The following is a 22,688-nucleotide window of genomic DNA, read 5'->3' as shown; positions in this document are numbered from 1 at the left end:
TGAGTGACTTTCACTATCCTCTTACCTTGACAAATTTATCTTTAAAAGGCAAAATCCTAAATATTGTAAAGCTGTGGTTTTTATAGTTAGATTTAAGTTTTGAAAACTTAGGCATGATACAGCTAGAACCACATGTATAAAAATTAAAGAGTAATAAAAATTGCTTACTATTTTTAAATGTTCTTAAGCCACACATGCAATTGTGAACAGCACACTAATTTTCTAGTACTTTTGCAACCATGCATTGAAAGGCAAGAAAATACACACTAGGTAGTGAGCAAGACTTTATTGTTATTTATTTTGAGAGGAAGAATTTGACAAATTTAAAAATGTGTCTTTTCCTTTTACCTAAGCACTTTGCTGCTCAAATCATACCTACATTTCAAAGCACTGTCCACAGACTTTCAGTGCATTTGGATGCAACTGTCTTTTGTTTTGAGAACACAGGGCAAGAGGAATAGAGAAGCATCTCTTTGGGGCCTGGACAGTGTCTAGTCTCAGAGGAGATATTTAGGGAAACAGGTTATGCTGTCCTGGTGCTGAGCACTAGATCCTGAGTGACAGAGATGCTCATCCTGAGTAAACACATGTATTTGTTCTTTTCCTTCAGTTTTATTGAGATATAACTGACCAACAGCACTGTATAAGTTGAAGAAAGCAGGGAAAACCACTAGACCATTCAGGTATGACCCAAATCAAATTTCTTACAATTATACAGTAGAAGTGACAAATAGATTCAAGGAATTAGATCTGATAGATAGAGTGCCTGAAGAACTATGGACGGAGGTTCGTAACATCATGCAGAAGGTGGTGATCAAAACCATCCCCCAAAAAAAGAAACACAAAAAGGCAAAACGGTTGTCTGAGGAGGCCTTACGAATAGCTGAGAAAAGAAGAGAAATAAAAGGCAAAGGAGAAAAAGATATCCATCTGAATGCAGAGTTCCGAGGAATAGCAAAGAGAGATAAGAAAGCCTTCCTCAGTGAACAACGCAAAGAAATACAGGAAAACAATAGAATGGGAAAGACTAGAGATCTCTTCAAGAAAATTAGAGATACCAAGAGAACATTTCATGCAAAGATGGGCACAATAAAGGACAGAAATGATATGGACCTAACAGAACCAGAAGATAATAAAAAGAGGTGGCAAGAATACACAGAGGAATTATACAAGTTCATTAAGATCTCTTCAGATCAGAGCAGATCAGATCAGTCGCTCAGTCGTGTCCGACTCTTTGCGACCCCATGAATCGCAGCACGCCAGGCCTCCCTGTCCATCACCAACTCCTGGAGTTCACTCAGACTCACGTCCATTGAGTCAGTGATGCCATCCAGCCATCTCATCCTCTGTCGTCCCCTTCTCCTCCTGCCCCCAATCCCTCCCAGCATCAGAGTCTTTTCCAATGAGTCAACTCTTCGCATGAGGTGGCCAAAGTACTGGAGTTTCAGCTTTAGCATCATTCCTTCCAAAGAAATCCCAGGGCTGCCGGATAACCACGATAGAATGATCACGCACCTAGAACCAGACATCTTGGAGTGTGAAGTCAAGTGGGCTTTAGGAAGCATCACTATGATCAAAGCTAGTGGAGGTGATGGAATTCTACCTGAGCTATCTCAAATCCTAAAAGATGCTGTTCAAGTGCTGCACTCAACATGCCAGCAAATTTGGAAAGCTCAGCAGTGGCTACAGGATTGGAAAAGGTCAGTTTTCATGCCAATCTCAAAGAAGGACAATGCCAAAGAATGTTCAAACTACTGCACAATTGCTCTCAGTTCACATGTTAATAAGGTATTGCTCAAAATCCTTCAAGCTAGGCTTCAGCAGTCTGTGAACACAGAACTTCCAGATGTACAAGCTGGATTTAGAAAAGGCAAAGGAACCAGAGATCAAATTACCAAAATCCATTGAATCACAGAAAAAGCAAGAGAACTCCAGCAAAATATCTACTTCTGTTTCATTGACTACACTAAAGCCTTTGTGTGGCTCACAGCAAACTGTGGAAGATTCTTATAGAGATGGGAATATCAGACCAACTCACCTGCCTCCTGAGAAACCTGTATGCAGGACAAGAAGCAACAGTTAGAACTGGACATGGAACAATGTACTGGTTCCAAATTGGGAAAGGAGTATGTGAAGGCTGTATATTGTCACCCTGCTCACTTAACTTACATGCAGAGTACATCATGCAAAATGCCAGGCTGGATGAAGCATAAGCTGAAATCCAGGTTGCCAAGAGAAATATCAATAACCTCAGATAGGCAGATGACACCACCCTTATGGCAGAAAGTAAAGAGGAACTAAAGAACCTCTTGATGAAAGTGAGAGGAGAGTGAAAAAGCTGGCTTAAAACTCAACATTGGAAAACTAAGATCATGGCATCTGGTCCCATCACTTCATGGCAAACAGAAGGGGAAACAATGGAAACAATGACAGACTTTATTTTCTTGGGCTCCAAAATCACTGCAGACGGTGAGAGAGCCATGAAATTAGACACTTGCTCCTTGGAAGAAAATCTAAGGCAAACACAGTCAGGCATATTAAAAAGCAGAGACATTACTTTGCTGACAAAGATCCGCATAATCAAAGCTATGGTTTTTCATCTAGTCATGGATGTGAGAGTTGGACCATAAAGAAGGCTAAGTGCTGAAGAATTAATGCTTTTGAATTGTAGTGCTGGAGAAGACTCTTGAGAGTCCCTTGGACTGCAAGGAGACCAAAACAATCAATTCTAAAGGAAATCGACCTTGAAAATTCATTAAAGGACTGATGCTGAAGCTGAAGCTCCAATACTTTGGCCACCTGATACTTGGCTCCAAAGAGCCAAGTCATTGGAAAAGACCCTGATTCTGGAAAAGATTGTAGGCAGGAGGAGAAGGGGACAACAGAGGATGAGATGATTGGATGGCATCACCAACTCAATGGACATGAATTTGTGCAAACTCCGGGAGATAGTAAAGGACTGGGAAGCCTGGTGTGCTGCAATTTATGGGGTGGCAAGGAGTTGGACACAACTGAGTGACTGAACAAAAACATCAACTACAACTGTTTAAGTTTAAAATGTAGAGCATAATGACTGGACTCCCATATATCATGAAATGATTATCACCATAAGTTTAGTGAATATCTACCATTTCATATAGATACAAAATTAAAGACATAGAAAAATAATATTTTTTCTTGTGATGAGAACTCTTAGGATTTACTCTCTTAACCATTTTCATATATAACACACAGTAGCGTTACTTATATTTATCATGCTGTACACTACAGCCCTCGTACTTACTTATTTATCTTATAACTGGAAGTCTAGACCTTCTGACCACCTTCATCCAATTTTCCCTTCCTCTACCACCTGCCTCTGGTAACCACAAATCTGATCTCTTCTGTGAGTTTGTTTGGTTTTTAAAATAAATACATGTGTCTGTGATATGCAGAGTTCTCTAAAGCACAGGCAGGGGCTCATCTTGCCTGTGTCTAAGGACAGTACTGAATAGACCAAGCCAACATCGTCTCCCTTTATAGCTATGGTATTATACACAAAATACATATATTATTGTACTAAATGGTCATGCACATTAGTTAAAGTTATAAAACTTTTGCAACAGAATCATTATGACATATACAATGGAATGAGGTATGTGCTTTATTTGTGTTCAGGAGAACAAAAAAATGATGGCCAGTCTGTATCCATATCTGAGAAATACTGAATTGACGTTAAGTCAATTTCTTCACAGCAGGACTTCTCAGAGCCTTGAATATACTAATATGAATTATGACTGTCAAAGAGGGAGATAGAGCATGCAGTATTTTTAAAAATTATTTGACAACCAAAACGTTTTTCATGAATTAACATCTCACACATTTTTCAGAGATTTTGAACTACCGTGGCTGTCTTCAGTAGGAAAGAGTGGAAACAAAAAGGCAGCGCAGCAGTGGGAGAATCCACTGATTCCCAAGGTGACAGAGAAAACCCGCATCATCACCATGGCTCCATTCTGCAGATGACGGCAGTCTTGAGTAGTAAGCAACTGGAATTTAGTGGCTTGGCCACAGCGCTTACAAAGTATAAGGTCCAAGTTCAATCCCAAGCATTCTGAAATGTGTCTTTATGGTAGGTATCTAATGCCAGGGAAAGCTTTATTCCAGCAGTGAGTGTACTACCCAGTGATCTCTGCCCTCCACCTTCCTGGATCCCATCGATGTGCTGGACTCCAGGTAAGCTGACTCCACAGAGCCCTCCTCACCTGCGTGGGCCCTTGTAAGTTCTCCCCACTCTGATCCTCTGAGCCTGGCTGCCCAATGCTACTAGTGGAATGAACTGAACCAGACTGCCACTTCCTCAAGGTAAGGACTCTGGGTTATTCACATTATTTGAGTCCACAAAGTAGGACCAAATAAAAATTTGTGGATGACAGTTGATGCTAGAGATGATCTGTGATGTAATACCCACCAAATAACCCTCAAGGACCCAGAAGGATACCAATCCTTTTGATCCTTTTGATCAAGGATACCAATCCATCATGTGCTCTTTTGCATGAGACAATGTGATTCAAAAGTTGGACACGACTTATTGCCTAAACCACCACCACCACCATTATATGTACAGTTCAGTTGTACAGTTCAGTTCAGTTCAGTTCAGTCACTCAGTTGTGTCCAACTCTTTGCGAGCCCATGAACCGCAGCACACCAGGCCTCCCAGTCTATCACTGACTCCCTGAGTTTACCCAAACTCATGTCCATTGAGTCGGTGATGCCGTCCAACCATCTCGTCCTCTGTCGTCCCCTTCTCTTCCTGCCCTCAATCTTTCCCAGCGTCAGGGCCTTTTCAAACGAGTCAGCTCTTGACATCAGGTGTGTACAGCGATTCACAAATGGTAAGACATCAGACAATAATTATTATTAATATAGTTGCCATTGCCCTGATCAGTGATTGGTCCATTTCTAATGACCTACAGTACCTGAGCCAGACCTAGCACTTTGCCGAAGTCCAGGCATCTTTATGTGGCACATTGGAGGTGGTTCTTGAAGTAGTGGAGAGCTAGCTTGAACTGGATCTTATCATTGGTGTTGGCCCGGTATATGCGGTAGGTCTTCTCCAGGGCTGCCAGCTCTGGGTCCTCCACTGGAGAATGGGGCTGGTGACCTATAATCACATCTGAGCAGGACCCCACGAGCAGACTCCCGAGCCCATCAATAAAGAACTCTGCCAAGAGAAGGGAAGCATGAGAAGGAAATGTGACCTTCAAGCCACAGACCCAGGGCCCTATTGCAGCTCCGGAAGGAGAGTCAGGGGGGAAGGGACACAGTTTACACCCTTGGGGTGGTTCCACCCATGTGGAGCCACCTGCCCAGGCTAATGAGTTGGAAGGACAGACAGTGATATGGATAGAAAGACACAGATTAGCTTCCAACTGGACGGAACTGTGGACTCCAGGACTAAGGGCAGTTTAAGACAGAAAGTTCACCAGCTGCAGTTACAGAGGAAAGGAAGTCTGGAAATGCAGGTGCAGCAGGACATAGGGGCCAGAGCTGTAGGGAGAGGAAGGGGAAGTGTATCTCAGAGAGGTAGGAACAGCCTGTGGGAGGCAAGAAGGCAGAGAGAGTGGAGGGAGGCAGGGGAAACTGTGGGCTCCCCAGTTTGGGGAGAATGGGCAAGCTGCCTGATCTGTGGCACACGGCCTGCCCTCCCTCCTTCCCCGGGGGATAGCAGACTTCTGAGGTCAGTCCACAGCCCAGCTCCCTCTTCACTCTCCCAGTCTCCCCACCTGAGTGAGCCACTCGCTGCAGGCGGGGGTCAAAGCCAACTCTTTGGAGCCGCTCTGTGTGGGCCAGGAAGAAGTTAACAACGCCGCTGGTTACCACGCAGTTGGGGAAGCCGTCCAGGGGCCCGAAAGATCCTGTCCGCCGATGGAGACAGTCCCCATTCTTACTGTGCTCCAGGAACAGCTTAAACTGGAACATATTTCCAAGCACACTGCCACCTACCTAGACAGTGGGCAGAGAAATTGGCATTAGAGGACAGATGATATCCATGTAGCCCCTGCCAGGAAGCCTTACTGGATTGAACCTGTTATGACAAGAATCACACCCTTTCTCTCTCTACCCTTCAGACTAGGCCTACACCAAGTCCAAAGGGCAGACAACTCTGCTGTGCTTACCCTCCTGCAAGCTCACTCTTTCCACGTGGCTCAGTCCCTTCTGGTGCGAGAAGCAGTGTTTGGGTGCAGGTGAGAGGCAGCCTGCATATGCAGGTGTCCCTATACGGACTTCCTGCAGCCAGCCGTCTGTCTCAAGCTCCTTCCTCCCATTCTCTGTTCTTGGCTCACCTCTCTGCGCTGCCTGTCCCTGCACTCATGGGAGATGAGTGCATCTCTATGTTGGAGCCTAAGCAAAACAGGACAAGCAAGTATATCTGTTCCCGAACCATCATAATCACCCAGAGGGACACAGCAGTCTGCTGTCCCCTGTTCTTTCTCTCCTCCTCTTAGTAAATGGACTGAGTGTTGATGGACTAAATTAAGATCTAGCGACTATCCCACTAAAGCTGAAAATTTCCTACTTCCCTTGCAAGTTTTGACCATGTGTCTAAGTCCTTGCTGAAAGGATGTGATTTAGAATAGATGCTTGCTACTTTTATAAATATCACACTCTTAAAAGAAAACTGCTTGTCTTTTACTTCCCCTCTTTCCTCATTTCTTCTGACCATACAGCCAAGGACAACAAAAATGGACTAACAATGGGGAATGGAACTGGTCCAGGATGCCTCTGGAAGGAGAGTCCAGCACCAGCTCTCATTACAGGGGCAGGAACTGCACCTTCTATGTCATTTACGCTACTGTGATAGGGTCTCTAGAGACATTGTAGTCAAGCCAGATGCTTTGGGGACTGTCCCCTTGGAGTAAGGGATAACCATGGTCACTGTGCTACTTCTTATCCATTTTCTTTCTTTTTAACAGCTTTTTCTTTGACATATTAAAATTGTATATTTTGAGGTTATACATCTTGATGTTTTGATAGATGTATACACTGCGAAAAGATCACCACACTCAAGCTAATTAACAGATCCATCATCTCTACACAGTACAGTTATCTCTGCAAATTTCAAGATACAATGCAGTATTATTACATTTTTCTTCTCTTTCCTGTATGTGAATGGATTTTTGATGTTTTTGTTTTTTTTTTTTTCTCTCGTTAAGGCTGCACGTGCTTTCACATCTTTGTGCCATTTGCATGTTGTAAGGGTGTGTGACAGAACCAGAGCCCTGCTTGCCTTCTCCCACCACGGCAGGGAGGAAGTTAGAAGTGATGCATAAACATGACATTTCAAAGACGGAACAATGGTGCGTTTGGGGATGGGGGTTGGTGTAATTTGCTCAAAGAAAAGTAAGAATGGAGGCAGAAGCAGAACTCACACATCTGACTCCCATGTGAAGGTCTCAGCCCCAGCGGCCCCTCATCTCCTCCTGCATTGGCCCCTCCCCTCCTCTTTCCCACCCACCTCCTCCCCTGAACACTTCCCTCTCTGCCCTTCTCCTTCCCTTCCCCTCTGGCTTGTCATACAGAGGAGATAGAACCAGCAGCTCTCCCTTACCACATCCAGTTCGGTCTTCTCTAAGACATCCACTAGCACCTCAATCTTGGTCTTGTCATTGAAGAGAAAGTCATCGTCCACCCAGAGAACATATTTGGTGGTGACCTGAGATATGGCCAGGTTCCTACCAGCAAACCAACCCTGTGAGTAGAGTGAGGTTAGATAGTGGTGGCCTGCCCTGCTACCTATCAGCGTCACCTGGCAGCTTTCTCAGTTGCCAAGAGCCACGCTGCACTGCACCCCAAACAGTGATCAGGAACCTCTAGGTTAAAGGGAGTCCATGCCTCAGAGACACTGGGAGAAGGACAGGGGCCCTCTGGGTCAAAGACTGAGGCCAAGAAAGGTGAAAGAGTCCTTCCTTGGCTCTGTGGCCAATATGGACTGACGGAAGTCTCTTTTCACCTGACAGAGTCTCTGGGGCTCTCAAGCCCTTTCCCCTCATGGAGCCTGGAAGCTGTTGCGGGGGAAGGGGCACTCTGGTGTGTATCATGTCCACCTCCTCCTTTCTTTGAAGGAAGGTGAGTGGAGGAGATGCATCAGAGAGGGTGACATGATAGGGATGAGCGGTTTCTCTGCTCTTGGACCTGCAAGCCAGGAAACCAGACTGTCAGACACTGCAAGTCACTCAGAAGGATCGCAATCAATTTCTAAACCATGTGTGAGAAAAGGTGGATTAACCACCCTGTTAATGCAGAAAAGGGAAAGTGACCTGATTTCTCTGTGAATTTGGAGTCAGCAAAAGGACTCAGAGGAGAATTCCACACCCTCCCATGCCAGGATCTTGCTGCCTAGCGAAGTCTACTGAAGCTGGCCCCTCCGGGGTAAGGACCTGACTCTGACTGAGGCCCTCTTGTCCCAGGATTCAGGTGTCTCCCCACCCGGGAGGGACATACCTTGCCGTAGGGCATGGTGTAATACTCCACATGGCTGTCATTAATTTTCAGGGGCTCCTTGCTGTCATCAGCCACGATCACGGTCAAGTCTGGGTAATACTCACGAATGCTCTGGAGCATGGTCATGAGCTTGTGAGGACGGAGGAAAGTTTTGGTGGCAATGGACACCAGGTTTCTGAGCTTCCTCTCTGAGCAAGAAAGGGTAGGCATCAAGAGTTCTGTCTTTGGGAAGCCTCACTGTCTTGACTTGAGTCGTTCTGAGGGTTTCTGTATATCACGACCTCTCAAGTGTTTGTGGACCTCAGGCCTCTTGTGTATAGTCAGTGCTTAATAAGAGTTCATTAGTTGGATTAGAAAAATATATTTAAACATATCCTATTTGTTTTTCATGGCATCTGGTTCCATCACTTCAAATAGATAGGGGCAAATAGATGGGGGAAAAGTGCAAACAGTCTTGGGCTCCAAAATCACTGCAGACAGTGACTGCATGAAATTAAAAGACACTTGCTCCTTGGAAGAAAAGCTATGACAGACCTAGACAGTGTATTAAAAAGCAGAGACTTCACTTTGCCAACAAAGATCTGTATAGTCACAGCTGTGGTTTTTCCAGTAGTCATGTACAGATGTGAGAGTTGGACCATGAAGAAGGTTGAGCACCAAAGAATTGATGCTTTCAAACTGTGGTGTTGGAGAAGACTCTTGAGAGTCCTCCTTGGACTGTAAGGAGATCAAACCCGTCAATCCTAAAAGAAATCAACCCTGAATATTCATTGGAAGGACTGATGCTGAAGCTCCAATACTTTGGCAACATGATGCTAAGAGCCAAGTCATTGGAAAAGACCCTGATGCTGGGAAAGATTGAGGGCAGGAGGAGAAGGGGGCAACAGAGGATGAGATGGTTGAATGGCATCACCGACTCGATGGACGTGAGTTTGAGCAAGTTCCAGGAGATGGTAAAGGACAGGAAAGCCTGGCGTGTTGCAGTTCATGGGGTTGCAAAGTGTCAAACATAACTTAGCGACTGAAAAACAAAGATAATGATTTGTTTAAATTTTGTCTGTGTTCTATTCTAAAGTCTCTTTCTTGGTTCTGTTGGTTCCATTCTGCTGTTTCCTACTTTCTACCTGGACGTTTCATTTTATGCTTGCCTGTCTGTACTGGGCTTGCATCGTGCTTTCATGCTAGGAGTTGAGATGTATAGAGCCTTGCCCATCAGGGGATTCGCTATGTAGAGTCACAGGTCCCAGGAAGAGGAGAAAAGCTCTAAAGGACTTGGACCTGCCCTGTCATCAGCTGCACTCCTACGGAGAAACTTGCCTGATCTTTATCCTCTGGAAGATGTAAGTGGAAACAGGTCCACTTGGAGATCAGAAGCGGGTAGACCAGGTTGTGTGATTTATAGAAACAGTTAGAGAAAGGACAGCCTTTCTGTGGAAATGACCCTTGGGTCAAACAACCGTAGCTGCTGGTGTGTTTAGAAGATCTAGCCACAGAATGGAGCCATGCCAGCTGATAGGCAGCTGGGTCGTCTTGGGGGGTGGGATCAGCTGGAGTTAACACATGCTCAAAGTCACACCCCACCAACTGTTTGTGCATGAGTGCAACAGAACCCCACTGCAGAGCCACTTTCTCAGAATGACAGAAGTCAGAGGTCATTCTGTTGCACCATTACCCAGCTCCTCCTGAGTCTTTGGGAGTGAGTGGAAGTAAGACAGGAAGACAATAGTGCAGTCACTTCAGAAAAAGACTGGCCTTGGGCAGAACAAGCCTTGCAAACTAAAGAACAAAGGCCCTTGGGGTCCAAGTCCCGGGGGGAGAAACCAGGATCACAGATATAAAAGATTAACGTTACTTCTGGTCCACTACTGAGTATACCTAGTTCCCACAAGACAAGAAGCTCAACTGTAAATTTTAACCACATCTGTTCTTGGGCTTCCTTGCAGAAAATTCTCATGCATTTCTTCCCCTGCACAGAAACACTCTCTATTCCTGACAGCCATCATGCAGCCACCTGCTGCTGATCCGAGAAATTTGATGGTTTCTGGAAATTATCAGTGATCATGAGACAAACCATCCCTTTTGCTATAAAAGCAACTCACCCATTTTACCCATGGAGCTGGCATTTTTCCTGCCTTCTCTCTTATGTACAAACTATCTCTGTGAATAAAAGGCTTTGCATGCTGAAGAATCTTGTGGAAGTGATATTCATTTCTATGGTATGGTATGGTATGGTCCGAGAATGTGGAAAGGGCTCAGTAACAGAAAGAGGCATGTAAATCATGTTCAAGAGCGTGTTGAATGAAAGCCCTACCTTTTCTCTTCTCAGGCCACGTAACAAGTTTGGTTCTTTCATTACAGTAAAGAGAGAATCAGGAGCCTGAGTTACCACAGGAGGTAGTCCAGGTGGGAGACTCCTGGCCAGGTGGGTGGTATAGCTTTCTGCTTTGAGATTCTTTATTGTTCCAAACACAGAGCAATGATAAAGAAATATGCAAAGACAGAGCCATGTTCAAAAACAGATGACATTTCTTCCAAGGAACAGGAATCAAAAGCAGTGAGCAGAGCTGGAGCTGAGTCTGCTGCAATCTGGGGTCAGAAGAGCAGAGGCTGGGAGGCAGATTTGAGTGTTAATGGAATAAAAGTGTCTCATGAAGTATGTGGGTCCACAACCAGGGTTTTTGCTAGAAACCATGGACTGGAACCAGGCTGCACTCCCTCCAGCTCTCACGACATACTACCTGCTGGGCGAGGAACCTCAGAGAGCCATCATCCCCAAACACACCTCTGGGTTCAGAGATGACACCACCTCACACAGCCGTGTCCTGTGCCAAGCCACCCTCAGGCCCAGCAACTGGCTCTTTGGTGATGCTCATATCACTAGGGGACAGGGACCCCAAGACTGTAGTATATAATGATGGACTGAGAATCTGGGGCAACTGTAAAGCTGTGAGATGGGAAGGAATGAGGAGAGAGAAAGAGGGAGAGAGGAGAAAACAAAACAAGCTTGTAAAGCCTCGTATTCAAGATGAGCCACCAGCAAAAATCCCAAGACATTCAAATAAAACTAGTTGTAAAGAACAACAGCCGGCAAATCCACCCTGTGCTAGAAGAATCCACTCTAGATAGACAAACAATAGACGAATCTGAAAGGGACTTAAAGTGAGAATGTTTAAAATCTTTAAAGTGATAAATCACAGAATCACATAAATGAAAAAGAAAATATGAAACAAAACAGGCATAAAAAATGAGAATATTTAGATATGAAACCAACTTAAAATTATTTAAGATATATACAAAGAATCAGAAGGGAGACATGACTTAAGATATTAAAAAAATTTTTAACAAGCGTAAGAGAATTCTATGAACAACTCAAAATATACAATTTATGTATATACAAATATACAACAACTTTAAGACAACTTTATAGAAACATTTTAAATTGATTCAATGTACATACAGATCAATAACCATTGAAGCGGTAGAGCTGTTAGCTTTAAATTTCTTCCCTTTCTCTCACTCTTTCCCATTCACATTCCCACCCCAACCAAAACTTGGACCAAAAAAAAAAAAAGACAAAAGGACAGACAAGTTTTAATAAAACCCCCAAGGACATTCCTATTTTATTATAATTCAATTCATTTCAGCAAACAGTGAAAAAAGGAAAGGCATCTAACATGTCTTATGAGACTTGTATAATATTGATAACAAAACTGAGCAAGGACATTACAGAAAAAGACAGTCTCAGTTTTGAATACAGATATAAGAATCATCTATAAAAATAGCAACAAATTTAATTCAGCATTTAATCAAATAACACACTGCAATCAAGATGGGTTAATCCCGAAAATGCAAGAACAATTTCAACAGCAGAAAATCAATGTAAGTCACTTCATGAACCCAGTTAAAGGAGAAAAACTATTTCAGTGGGTGCAGACAATTTCTTTGATAAAATTCAATACTTATTCATATAAATATGAAAACTCTCAGCAAGGAAATACAAAGTAGAAACGGAAAAATTCTTAGAAACAGAAGGAAAGAAGGAAACTTTCTTACCCTGACACATCTACCACACTCCTGCCCAGCAAACGAGAATAGTGGCGTAACACTAGAATGTTCTTAAAGTCAGGAACAAGTGAAAGTGTGTGCTGCCACTGCTATTATTCAACACTGTACTGAAGATTTTACCAAAACACATTAAGAAAAAGAAACAAATGATAAGAATTGTAAAGGAAGAGATAAAAATCATTTAACAGACTCTATATGTTAAAAAAAATCACTAATATGTGTGCAAGAAGGATGCCTATTAAGTCCAACATTCAAAAATCACTAATGTCCTATATACTAACATTAGTTAAAATGTAGAACAAAATCCAATTTATAAAAGTAAAATAAAATAAAATATAAACTACCTAAGACCAAATCCAATAAAACGTACAATTCCTTTACAAATAAGACTAAAAAATAAATTACTGAAGAATCTATGAAGAGACTATGACATGGAGAGTGTCACATGGAGAGAGATAGCAGATTCATGGTTGTGAATATTCAACTTCATAAAACTGTCAATTTATCTCTAATTAATCAACAAATTTTAGAAAATTCTAACCAAAATCTCAACGCATTTTGGAGGATCTTGATGAGCTGATGCTAAAACTCTAATGAAAAAGTAAATGACCAAGAAGAGCTAAGAAAATTTCACTAAATGAAGTACAGTCATCCTGCAACACAGAATTTATCTGCACTAGATAGAAAACCTGTTATAAAGCATATGGAAATGTTGTAAAATGAGCCCCAGGATACAGATCAATGTGCTCCAACAAAGGCTGGTTCAAACCCCTACATACAAAAAGCTGTGTGTGTGAGCAGCTGGCTGTTCAAGCGTGACAAGGCTGGACCACTTGGTCCATGGTGGTGGGAAAATAGGCTCTCCATATGTAAAATATTAGGTCCCTATCACATGCCACACATAAACATAACTTCTAGTTGGATTAAGTATCTAAATGTGAGAAACAAGCATATGTAACTTTTGAAAAAAAATACAGGAGAATATCTTTATGGCTTCAATGTAGGGAAGAATTTTTTGAATTAAGGCAAAAAAGCAAAAGCTAGAAAAAAAGAATGAATCAATTTTATTAAAGGATAAAGTTTTATAACACAAAAGACCCCAGAAGCAAAACCAAAAGACAAGCCATGGACTGATGAAAGGCCAGAAACTAGAATTTTATGCCATACAATGTGATAAGTTTTATGAAAAGTTCAAAAATGCATTATACCATACTGTATGCTCTGTGTGTGCACATGTGTGTAGGAATAGAAATCTACATATTAAACATCTACATATTAAACGTGTACAGAAACCAGGAAAAGAAAGACCATGACTGTTGGAAGAAGGGAGGGAAATAGGACTATGGAGATTTCCATTTTATGGGTAGTACTTCACCTTTAAGACAAATCTGAAGCCAAAAAAGCTTTTTTGTGAACTTCTTGTGTTGATTTCTTTTATTTTTGAGATAGTTATGATGATGTTAAGCACATACTGTAAATTCCTCTCTGTAGATATTTAATCCTATTGCTTTTAAATAAGTTATATTTTTAATAGAATCTATCTGAATACATTACATTTTGAATATACAGGAAATATCGTCAAAAATGCCAACTAGCTCAAAATCCCAAATATACTGAAAGTTATACCATGAAAATACTTCTTCCCATCTCTGTCCCCAACATTTTGGTTCCTCCCCAGGAGTTTACCAGTATTACTAACTTCTTGTTCATTTTTCTGTAATCAAGCAGTTACATCGTCTTTTTTACCCCCCCTTTTTTTTTTTTACAGAAATAATAGCTTACTTTTCACTCTTTGTACCTTGCTTACATCTTGGAAAGCATTTTGTATCAGTATAAAAAACACTTCCGGCTCACGTTTTCCTCCTCTGTCCTTCTGAATGTCATTGCGTGGCATTTCATTATACCCATGGACCACACTTGATTTAACCCCTGGTGACTCAGATGGTAAAGAATCTGCTTGCAATAAGGGAGACTCAGGTTCAATCCCTGGGTCGAGAAGATCCCCTGGAGAAGGGAATGGCAACTCACTCCAGTACTCTTGCCTGGAGAATCCCACAGGCTCGCAAAGGGTCAGACATGTCTGAGCGACTAACACACACAACCATTTTTAAGGTTTTTGTCATTGCAAATAATGCTGCAATAAACACCCTCAAACAAATGTCTTTTCACACAGATGTAAGCATCTAAAGGATAATTCATACAAGTGGAATCGCTGACCCAACGTGCGTATACATTTAAAATGTTGACAGACATTGCTAAGTTGCTCCAGAAGGGTTGTGCCAATTTACATTCCTACTGGCAGTTTAAAAGAATGTTTCCTCACTCCTCCTCCAGTACTTTTTGATATGGATGTAGTTTTCATTTGCACTTAGTGTGAGACTGAACATATATTTTAATGACTGAAAGTATACTTGAATTTAACTTTTTGTGAACTGGCTTATTCTTCTCTTATTTGTTCTATTCTTATTGATTCACAACATCACTGACTCAGTGAACATGAAAGAGCCAACTCCGGGAGATAGTGAAGAACAGAAAAGCCTGGCATGCTGCAGTCCATGGGGTCACAAAGAGTCGGACATGACACAGAGATGAAACAACAACCATCTACTTTATAGGACTACAGTGAGAAATTATTTATGTATTTGGCCACACTGTGCAACATGTGGGATCTTAGTTCTCTGACCAGGGGTCAAACCAGTACCCCCTGCACTGGGAGCATGGAGTCTTAACCACTGGACAACCAGGAAAGTCCTCACAAATACTCTTAAGTAAAATTAGATCTTTGACTTTGTGTTGAAGGTATTTTCCCCCTAGTTTGTCCTTTGACTTTGCATATGGTAGATTTCTGTCCAAAAAAATTATTAAAAATTTGGAATTCCCTGGCAGTCCAGTGGTTAGGACTCCATGCTGTCACTGCCGAGGGACGAGATTCGATCCCTGATCAGAGAACTGAAATTCCACAAGCCATGTCAGAGGCCATAAAAAAGAAAAACAATTAAAAATTGTTATGTATTTTATGTTTCCAGTCTTTTATGGCCTTTGGGTTTTGTGTCACATTTAGAAAAATCTTATAATCCAAAGTTGTTTTTAAATTCCTTTTTCTTTTTTCTAGTTATTGTTTAGTTGCTAACTCTTTGGGACCCCATGGACTGTAGCCTGCAAGGCTCCTCTGTCCATGGGATTTCCCAGACAAGAATACTGGAGTGGGTTGCCATTTCCTTCTCCAGGGGATCTGCCCAACCCAGAGATCAAACCAGGGTCTCCCGCTTGGCAGGTGATTCTAAGCCACCAGGGGAGCACTTTTTTGAATACTTATAAAAAATGAGGGTTTTCTCTATTGGGAATTTATCTTGATGTGAGGTGTGAGATATATTCAACTTGTCATTCTCCATATAGCTACACAGTTATCCCACATGATTTCTTGAATAATCCATCTTTTCCCCCCTTTAATTTGAAAAATTACCTTTATCATATGGTAAAATTTCAACTTGTCTAGTTCTAGATTTCTAATTTGATGCTATTGATATATCTATTCCTCGTCCAGTACCACTCTGTTTTTATAATTATTCTCCTACTCTGTCTCAGAGGATCCCTTCTGAATCTCATCAGTAGTCTATAGGACCCACTATGGAGCCCCAGGAACAAGGGCCTTACCTGGTCCAGGGTCATACAACTTAGGCATAACAGGAAAGCGGATGGTCACTGGAAACTTGGCCACTGAGGAGTTGGACTCCAGACTCACTGGAGGGAGAAATAAGGTCAGAGTTGTGTACTGCGTCTGGGTTACTCCCTATGCTGCCCAGGAAGCCAACGAGATGGGAGAATGAGAGATTGGTGGGAGGAGACTGAGGACAGCGTGGAGTCTACGGCATCTGAGCTCCTGACTTGCTGTGTGTCCCTGGGGCAACCCACTGACTGCCTCTGAAACTCACATTTCTTCCCCATGTGGCTCTGTAGGGTGAAGTGGGCTTGGCATCAGAGGGGTGGGTTAAGTTTGACTTTGTTATTTATCATCTGAAATACCTTGCGTAAATCATTCATCTCCTTCACCATCTACAAAACCAGGAAAACTCTACCTGCCTCATTTGACCTCTCAGGGTCATTCTGTGATAAGAAACATTTGAACACCTGAAGGTTGGAGGGAACTCTCTCCCTAGTTTGTGTTCATGGGAAATCTATCCCACAGTTCATTCTGTGTGTGGGTGGGTGTCCTGGGAATGCATCCTGTGGAGCTGCTCAAAATGGGAAAGAGTGCCTTTAATTCATCCAGAAAGAAATTGGGGCTGCCCTTAGGGTCAGCAGTTATTCTCCCAGGAATTCCGGGGCTGGGATGGGAGGAGGAAGACAAAGCTACTGCCCTCCCAACTGCAGGTTTCCTCACATCCCACTTTCTGGTTAGTGCCCAGGACAAGACACTGGGGCACAGACTGCACCCTCTGTACTGCAGCTGAAATCGTCAGCTCTGCTCGCTGCCGAGAATGAGAAACAGAGCTGGGCACACAGCACAAATGATCTGCCTTCATGGAGAGACGAGCGGGCATTTGCCTGTCCTGTGGGGTCAATGGCAATGGGGGGATATTACTGGAGACAGTAATTGGAAAGTACAGTGTTTAGAGTTAGAAATAGGAGCTAGGGAGGCAGGCTTCTGGGAGAAGGAAGACTTCAAGGGCTGGTGGTGTTTTTCTGGGTCCCTAAGCATTTTGTCATCCAAGGAGAGGCTCTCACCCACATCCACCCTGTGGTGCTGGTATTCTGTGCTGGTGTATGTCACGTGCTGGAGGATGAAATTCAAAACCTTCCGGCTACTGGTCAAAATGGTCAGCTGCTTCTGGCCTCTGCCCTGCACCACACTGTCTGGGGTGTCAGCGAGGGTGTTCAGTGTCCCCAGAGAAGCTTTCAGGGTGACCTAGGGTGGATGAGACAGCAAGACTAAATGCAAAGAACAGCACATACCCAGGATGGCCAGCAGGGGGCAGAGCACATAAGGATGAGAGGATAGATAGTGCCCCTGAAATGTAGAGTAACTCTGCAGGAGTTACTGCCTCAGCTTCAGCAAGGAAGATAGTCCTAAGACCTGGTGTGTTCAAGGGAAACTTCTGAAACATTCTTAACTCTTGCCGTGCAGGATACCATTTTTTTTTTACTAGTTTATTTTTATCGTAATTAATTATTTTTGCCTGTGCTGGGTCTTTGTTGCTGTGTGTGGGCTTTCTCCAGGTACAGCAAGTGGGGGCTACTCTTCCTTGCCCCGGGTGGGCTTCTCTTGTTGTGGAGCTCGGGCTCAGGAGTTGTGGTGCACAGGGCTTAGCTGCCCCGAGGCATGTGGGATCTTCCCAGACCAGGGATCAAACCAGTGTCCCTTGTATCACAAGGCAGATTCTTAACCACTGGGCCACCAGGGAAGCCTCAGGATACAATCCTTAAAGATTTCTTCCTACCCCTGCTGGCGGCTCCTTGAATTCCGTTTGCCAGTTCCTCCTCATCCATCAGACCTCCAAAGAGAGTTTTTCAGGGCTTGGTTCTGAGTCCTTTCCCCTTCTTAACCTTTCTTATTCCAGTTGAGCTATTTCAAATCCTAAAAGATGATGCTGTGAAAGTGCTGCACTCAATATGCCAGCAAATTTGGAACACTCAGCAGTGGCCACAGGACTGGAAAAGGTCAATTTTCATTCCAATCCCAAAGAAAGGCAATGCCAAAGAATGCTCAAACTACCGCACAGTTGCACTCATCTCACACACTAGTAAAGTAGTGCTCAAAATTCTCCAAGCCAGGCTTCAGCAATACGTGAACCATGAACTTCCAGAGGTTCAAGCTGGTTTTAGAAAAGGCAGAGGAACCAGAAATCAAATTGCCAACATCCGCTGGATCATGGAAAAAGCAAGAGAGTTCCAGAAAAACATCTATTTCTGCTTTGTTGACTATGCCAAAGCCTTTGACTGTGTGGATCACAATAAACTGTGGAAAATTCTGAAAGAGATGGGAATACCAGACCACCTGACCTGCCTCTTGAGAAACCTATATGCAGGTCAGGAAGCAACAGTTAGAACTGGACATGGAACAACAGACTGGTTCCAAACAGGAAAAGGAGTACGTCAAGGCTGTCTATTGTCACCCTGCTTATTTAACTTCTATGCAGAGTACATCATGAGAAAAGCTGGGGTGGAGGAAGCACAAGCTGGAATCAAGATTGCTGGGAAAGGGGAATACATGTATACCTGTGGCGGATTCATGTTGTTGTATGGCAAAACCAATACAATATTGTAAAGTAATTAACCTCCAATTAAAATAAATAAATTTATATTAAATCTAAAAAAAAGATTGCTGGCAGAAATATCAATAACCTCAGATATGCAGATGACACCACCCTTATTGCAGAAAGTGAAGAGGAACTAAAAAGCCTCTTGATGAAAGTGAAAGAGGAGAGTGAAAAGGTTGGCTTAAGGCTCAACATTCAGAAACTAAGATCATGGCATCTGGTTCCATCACTTCATGGCAAATAGATGGGGAAACAGTGGAAACAGTGGCTGAATTTTTTTGGGGGGGGCTCCAACATCACTGCAGATGGTGATTGCAGCCATGAAATTAAAAGACGCTTACTCCTTGGAAGAAAAGTTATGATCAACCTAGATAGCATATTAAAAAGCAGAGGCATTACTTTGTCAACAAAGGTCCACCTAGTCAAGGCTATGGTTTTTCCAGTAGTCATGTATGGATGTGAGAGGTGGACTATAAAGAAAGTTGAGCACCTAAGAATTGATGCTTTTGAACTGTGGTGTTGGAGAAGACTCTTGAGAGTCCCTTGGACTGCAAGGAGATCCAACCAGTCCATCCTAAAGGAGATCAGTCCTGGGTGTTCATTGGAAGGACTGATGTTGAAGCTGAAACTCCAATACTTTGGCTACCTGATGTGAAGAACTGACATTTGAAAAGACCCTGATACTGGAAAAGATTGCGGGCAGGCGGAGAAGGGGATGACAGAGGATGAGATGGTTGGATGGCATCACTGACTCAATGGAGATGAGTTTGAGTAAACTCTGGGAGTTGGTGAAGGACAGGGAGGCCTGGCGTGCTGCAGTCCATGGGGTCGCAGAGAGTTGGACACAACTGAGCGACTAAACAAAACTGAACTGAACGTTCTCACTGGAGGCGTTGGCTTTAATACCATTCATATGCTGATGCTTTGAAGATGCACATCTTTAGCTCCTATCTCTCTGAGATCCAGCTGCCTGGCTGATTGCTCTGCTAGGAAGTTTCATGATCTTCAAAACTTGATTTATTGATTGTTTTCAATAAACCTGTTTTCCACCCCATCCATGGTTTTCTCTGCCTTGTGAATAGCACCTTTACCCACTCAGCTGTTCAAGTCCCCAACAGAAGTCACTCCTGTCCTGCTGTTTCCCCAACACCTGCAGTCAATCTATGAGTGAGTCCTGTTGGGTCCACCTTCAACATGTAGCTAAAATCCATTTGCTTCTCTTCATCCCCACTGCTATTCTCTTCCCTTGCCTTCTTGTCTTCTGCAACAGCCAGTTATCTTTAGGAAAAGTAACCTGGATAACTTATATGCAGAGTACATTATGTGAAATGCCAGGCTGAATGAAGCTCAAGCTGGTATCAAGATTGCCAGGAGAAATATCAACAGCCTCTGATATGCAGATGACACCACCCTAATGGCAGAAAGTGAAGAGAAATTAAAGACCCTCTTGAAAGTGAAAGAGGACAGTGAAAAAGCTGGATTAAAACTCAACATTCAAAAAATGAAGATCATGGGATCCGATCCCATCTCTTCATGGCAAATAGAGGGGGAAATAATGGAAACAGTGACAGATTTTATTTTCTTGTGCTCTAAAATCAGTGCAGATGGTGACTGCAGCCATTAAATTAAAAGACACTTGCTCCTTGGAAGAAAAGCTATGACAGATCTAGACAGCATATGAAAAGGCAGAGACACCACTTTGCCTACAAAGGTCTATATTTTCAAAGCTATGGTTTTTCCATAGTCATGTATGGATATGAGAGTTGGACTGTAAAGAATGATGAATGCTGAAGAATTGATGCTTTTGAACTGTGGTGTTGGAAAAGACTCTTGAGAGTCCCTTGGACTGCAAGGAGATAAAACCAGTCAATCCTAAAGGAAATCAGTCCTGAATATTCATTGGAAGGACTGATGCTGAAGATGATGCTCCAATACTTTGGCCACCTGATGCGAAGAGCCAAGTCATTGGAAAAGAGCCTGATGCTGGGAAAGATTGAAGGCAGGAGGAGAAGGGGACGACAGAGGAAGAGATGGTTGGATTGCATCATCGACTCAATAGACATGAGTTCGAGCAAACTCTGGGAGATAGTGAAGAACAGGGAAGCCTGGTGTGCTGCGGTCCACGGGGTCACAAAGAGTTGGACATGACTGAGCCACTGATCAACAACAACCTGGATAATGTCATTCCTGCTAAAAATGCTTTAGTCAATCAACGGATACTCTGAGATCCAAACTACAGGTCCTGGGAAAAGAGCAGACTGACTTCCTGCCTTCAAAAAGCTTGCGTTCTAGTGGGGAAGAGTGGCAATAAGCATATCATGACACATATAAAGTACTTTGGGTATGATAAGAGCCATGAAGAAAGTAACACAGTAGAAAGTGACAAAGGTGGGGGAGGGAGGAGGGGGGTGAGGGTACTTGGTAGCGAGGTGGGCAGAGGTGTCCTCTGGAGAACAGAGCAGCTCCATCACCGCCCATTCCGGCCTCTGCCTGGGAAAACTAAAAACTACACTTCCCAGACTCCTTTTCAGTTACGGTTCTGAATGCAATTTGCATCCCACCCGTCAGACATACTTGCAGAGACCTTAATTTGGAGCTGTGTTAAGTAGCGAAAGAAGGACAGGCCCAGAGCATCCACCTTGCTGGTGCTGACCCAAACAGAGGCAACACAGCCCAGCTGTGGCAGCAGCTTCCCCTTGAGCTGAAGCCAGCAGGAGCCTTGGTGGTCACTTCTTTGAAAGTCCTCCCTGGAACTTCAGCCACCCCATGCCTGGAAAATTCATGACTTCTATAGGTACCCTTCCCCCACTCCCCACCATGGACTCATGTCTAATATTTAATCAGGATAGAGGTTCTGTCAAAATCTGAGACCAGCCACCACTGGGGGAAGCAAGCATAGGTAGTGAGCCAAGGACAGGATGCCAAGAGCTAAAGGAAGCTGGGAAGGGGACTCTTGCCTTATAGATGGGAGCGTCTGGTCCTTCAAACTGGAGACCTGGAGGATACAAGGAAAAGGACAATCAACACCATTTGAGACCATGCCCTCACCTTCCTGTCCGACTCCTACACGTCCCTCCAGAGTCATCTCAAGTGTCACCTACCCAGGGTGTTTGCTGGCCACCCCCCCCCCCTTCCCAGGGCTCCATCAGATGGTGTCCCATGGTCCTCCTCAAACTCTGGTGGTGCTAAAGCCTCTGCTGCCCACCGTCAGTTTTGGATGGGTGCTGTGAATTAATCCACTCCCTTCCAGATATCTCTGGTACTGAAGGGAAGAAAGCAATAGATAAATAATGAATCATCCATATATGAATTTCCCTAAATAGTCAAATTCAGAGAGACAGAAAATAGAATGGTGGTTGCCAGGGGCTGAGGGGCAAAAGGGAGTTAATGTTACATGGATACAGAGTTTCAGTTGGGAGGGTGAAACGTTCTAGAGATGGATGCTGGTTGTAGAACAATGTAAATATACTTAATGCTACAGAACCGGACACTTAAAAATGGGTAAAATGGTAAATTTTACGTTATGTGTATTTACCCACAATGAAAGAAAAAGAACTATGAGAAATGGCAAATCCTTTTTAAATGACTATTCAAAAACACTAGCAATTTATCCCAAATGTTTTTGTTTTGTTTTTTTTTTAAGTTGCTCAGTCGTTTCCGACTCTTTGCGACCCCATGGACTGTAGCCCACCAGGCTCCTCCCTCCATGGGATTCTCCAGGCAAGAGTACTGGAGTGGGTTGCCATTTCCTTCTCCAGGGTATCCCAAATGTTTTTTACTTTAGCATCTATCTCTGTTCTTATGACTAATTCAAGCTCTAATTCAAACATATCCTCCCTATGCGCTCTTAGGTAACTTACTAAACTCATCTTTGAAGTTGGC

The 22,688-nt window shown here is 43.3% G+C and overlaps 1 protein-coding gene across 1 annotated transcript in view; it reads right to left on the bottom strand.

Moving 5' to 3' along the window:
* Positions 1 to 4,875: 4,875 nt before the first annotated feature.
* B4GALNT2 (beta-1,4-N-acetyl-galactosaminyltransferase 2) overlaps positions 4,876 to 22,688 on the bottom strand; it is a 74,830-nt gene continuing 57,017 nt past the window's right edge. Inside the window, exons 5-11 of the mRNA XM_025280303.3 lie at positions 21,764 to 21,801; positions 17,275 to 17,455; positions 16,204 to 16,290; positions 8,485 to 8,672; positions 7,592 to 7,732; positions 5,766 to 5,985; positions 4,876 to 5,203 (exon numbers count right to left, since the gene is read on the bottom strand). Of these exons, the coding sequence (XP_025136088.1) occupies positions 4,998 to 5,203; positions 5,766 to 5,985; positions 7,592 to 7,732; positions 8,485 to 8,672; positions 16,204 to 16,290; positions 17,275 to 17,455; positions 21,764 to 21,801 (1,061 nt within the window). The 3' untranslated portion in view covers positions 4,876 to 4,997. The remainder of the gene's footprint in view (positions 5,204 to 5,765; positions 5,986 to 7,591; positions 7,733 to 8,484; positions 8,673 to 16,203; positions 16,291 to 17,274; positions 17,456 to 21,763; positions 21,802 to 22,688) is intronic.

Source organism: Bubalus bubalis, chromosome 3 (assembly GCF_019923935.1).
Source record: "Bubalus bubalis isolate 160015118507 breed Murrah chromosome 3, NDDB_SH_1, whole genome shotgun sequence".
NCBI classification, from domain to species: Eukaryota; Metazoa; Chordata; class Mammalia; order Artiodactyla; family Bovidae; genus Bubalus; species Bubalus bubalis.
This window is presented reverse-complemented; position numbering and strand designations above follow the sequence as displayed.